Source organism: Pyxicephalus adspersus, chromosome 4 (genome assembly GCF_032062135.1).
Source record: "Pyxicephalus adspersus chromosome 4, UCB_Pads_2.0, whole genome shotgun sequence".
Lineage (NCBI taxonomy): Eukaryota > Metazoa > Chordata > Amphibia > Anura > Pyxicephalidae > Pyxicephalus > Pyxicephalus adspersus.
In genome coordinates this window covers 393,524-395,235 of record NC_092861.1, presented here as the reverse complement: position 1 = coordinate 395,235, position 1,712 = coordinate 393,524, and the positions used below count along the sequence as shown (strand labels likewise).

Genomic DNA, 1,712 nt, shown 5'->3' with positions numbered 1-1,712 from the left:
GGGCACACTGGGGAGGACATTTACCAAGGGCGGGCCACAGTGGGAGGGTACATTCACCAAGGGCGGGGCACAGTGGGAGGGTACATTCACCAAGGGCGGGGCACAGTGGGAGGGTACATTCAGCAAGGGCAGGGCACAGTGGGAGGGGACATTCACCAAAAGCGGGGCACACTGGAAGTGGACATTCACCAAGGGCAGGGGAAGGGGCGTTCCATGGTGATGATCTGATCTTCTGTGATCATTTCATTCAGGAGGTGAAGTGAGATTTGTGCAGATATGTAGAACACATGTAGGTAGGTACAGCACTGATCCCCAGTTCCCTCGGGTGCTGTAGCCTATAGCTGTGTATTGCAGTCAGGGTGACTCCTCTTCTCTGTAATAATCCGTTGTGTCCTCTGTGCAGAGTGCCGTCACCACTCTTCTGTGGCCCCTGGAGAACACCATTGTCTTTGGCCTGGCAGAAGGGAAGGTAGGTTCACCTTTCACAGGCTGTATTTATATATTGTGTATGTGGTGGCCAGAGTTACACAACCACCCTCTGTCATCCTCTGGAGAAACCCAGGGACCATGTGAAAGAAGGGCACAACAATCTGGAAGCAGTGTAGATAGGTTATGGTGGTAGGTAGGTGATAGGAGTGTTGTCTGGAAGCAGTATAGGTAGGTGATGGTGGTAGGTAGTGATAGGAGTGTTGTCTGGAAGCAGTGTAGGTAGGTGATGCTGATAGGTAGGTGATAGGAGTCTAGTCTAGAAGCAGTGTAGGTAGGTGATGGTGGTAGATAGTGATAGGAGTGTTGTCTGGATGCAGTGTATTATCCGGGCATGCAGATGGCACCATTGTGCGCTACTTCTTTGATGATGAGGGATCCGGGGAATCCCAGGTAAGTGCCATCTCATTCATTCTTCTCTTTCCAGGCTGTTCTTTCAGTTCTGTGCTCTATAGGAGTCTATCCTGTATGTGATCTACACCCTTATACAGCTCCCGATAATACCCAACACTTTCATTTATTAATCTATAAATCACTGTAAAGTGTACAAATATAAAAATATATCGAAGGGCATATGACAATAATAATTGTGAATTGTGGGCACCCCCCTTGCTGGGATGACACCCTTCATTCACAATGCTGCAGTGAGCTCCTCTGACACTAACCCATCAATACTACTCTGCCCAGCTCAGAGTACAGAAAGATGGAGACCTAGGCATCATTTCATATTGTGGACATTTAGTGGTGGTAAGGGATTACTATGGAGAAACAGCACCGGAGAGGTTGTGAGTATTGCAGCCAGATCTGCTGTGTATTGTAAAGCTGTGAAACCGGTTTACACAAAAAATCTTGCTTATCTAATCAGTTTTTATCTTTGCTGACATCAATATAATACAGCTAGCAGTTTCTGATGCTGTCATCACATAGCAATCCATCAGAGATTTTGCCAGTGAGGTAACCTCATAATACCCCATACAGCTCCCAATCTCCCCCATTATCATCAGGTTGACCTGCTCCCTTCCCTCCACTGCCGAGGCAAGGTGTTGGGCGGCTGACTATAAAGTCTCCAGTACTTTTCGATTGTCCTCTGGGAGAAGTGGTTGTGATAATATCCAGACACCTTGGTATTGTTGGGGCCACTATAGGGCCCGGTACAGAAAGCTTTTGACATTCATAAAATGTCAGTGTCAACCTGCAGTTGCTGGGCACAAACAAGTTTGATGTCC

At 47.5% G+C, this 1,712-nt stretch overlaps 1 protein-coding gene across 1 annotated transcript in view; it reads left to right on the top strand.

Moving 5' to 3' along the window:
- The window catches only part of LOC140328796 (intraflagellar transport protein 172 homolog), a 32,369-nt gene that overhangs the window by 2,445 nt on the left and 28,212 nt on the right, over positions 1–1,712 (top strand). The window contains 1 exon segment of the mRNA XM_072408643.1: positions 404–469. Coding sequence (XP_072264744.1) covers positions 404–469 — 66 coding nt within the window.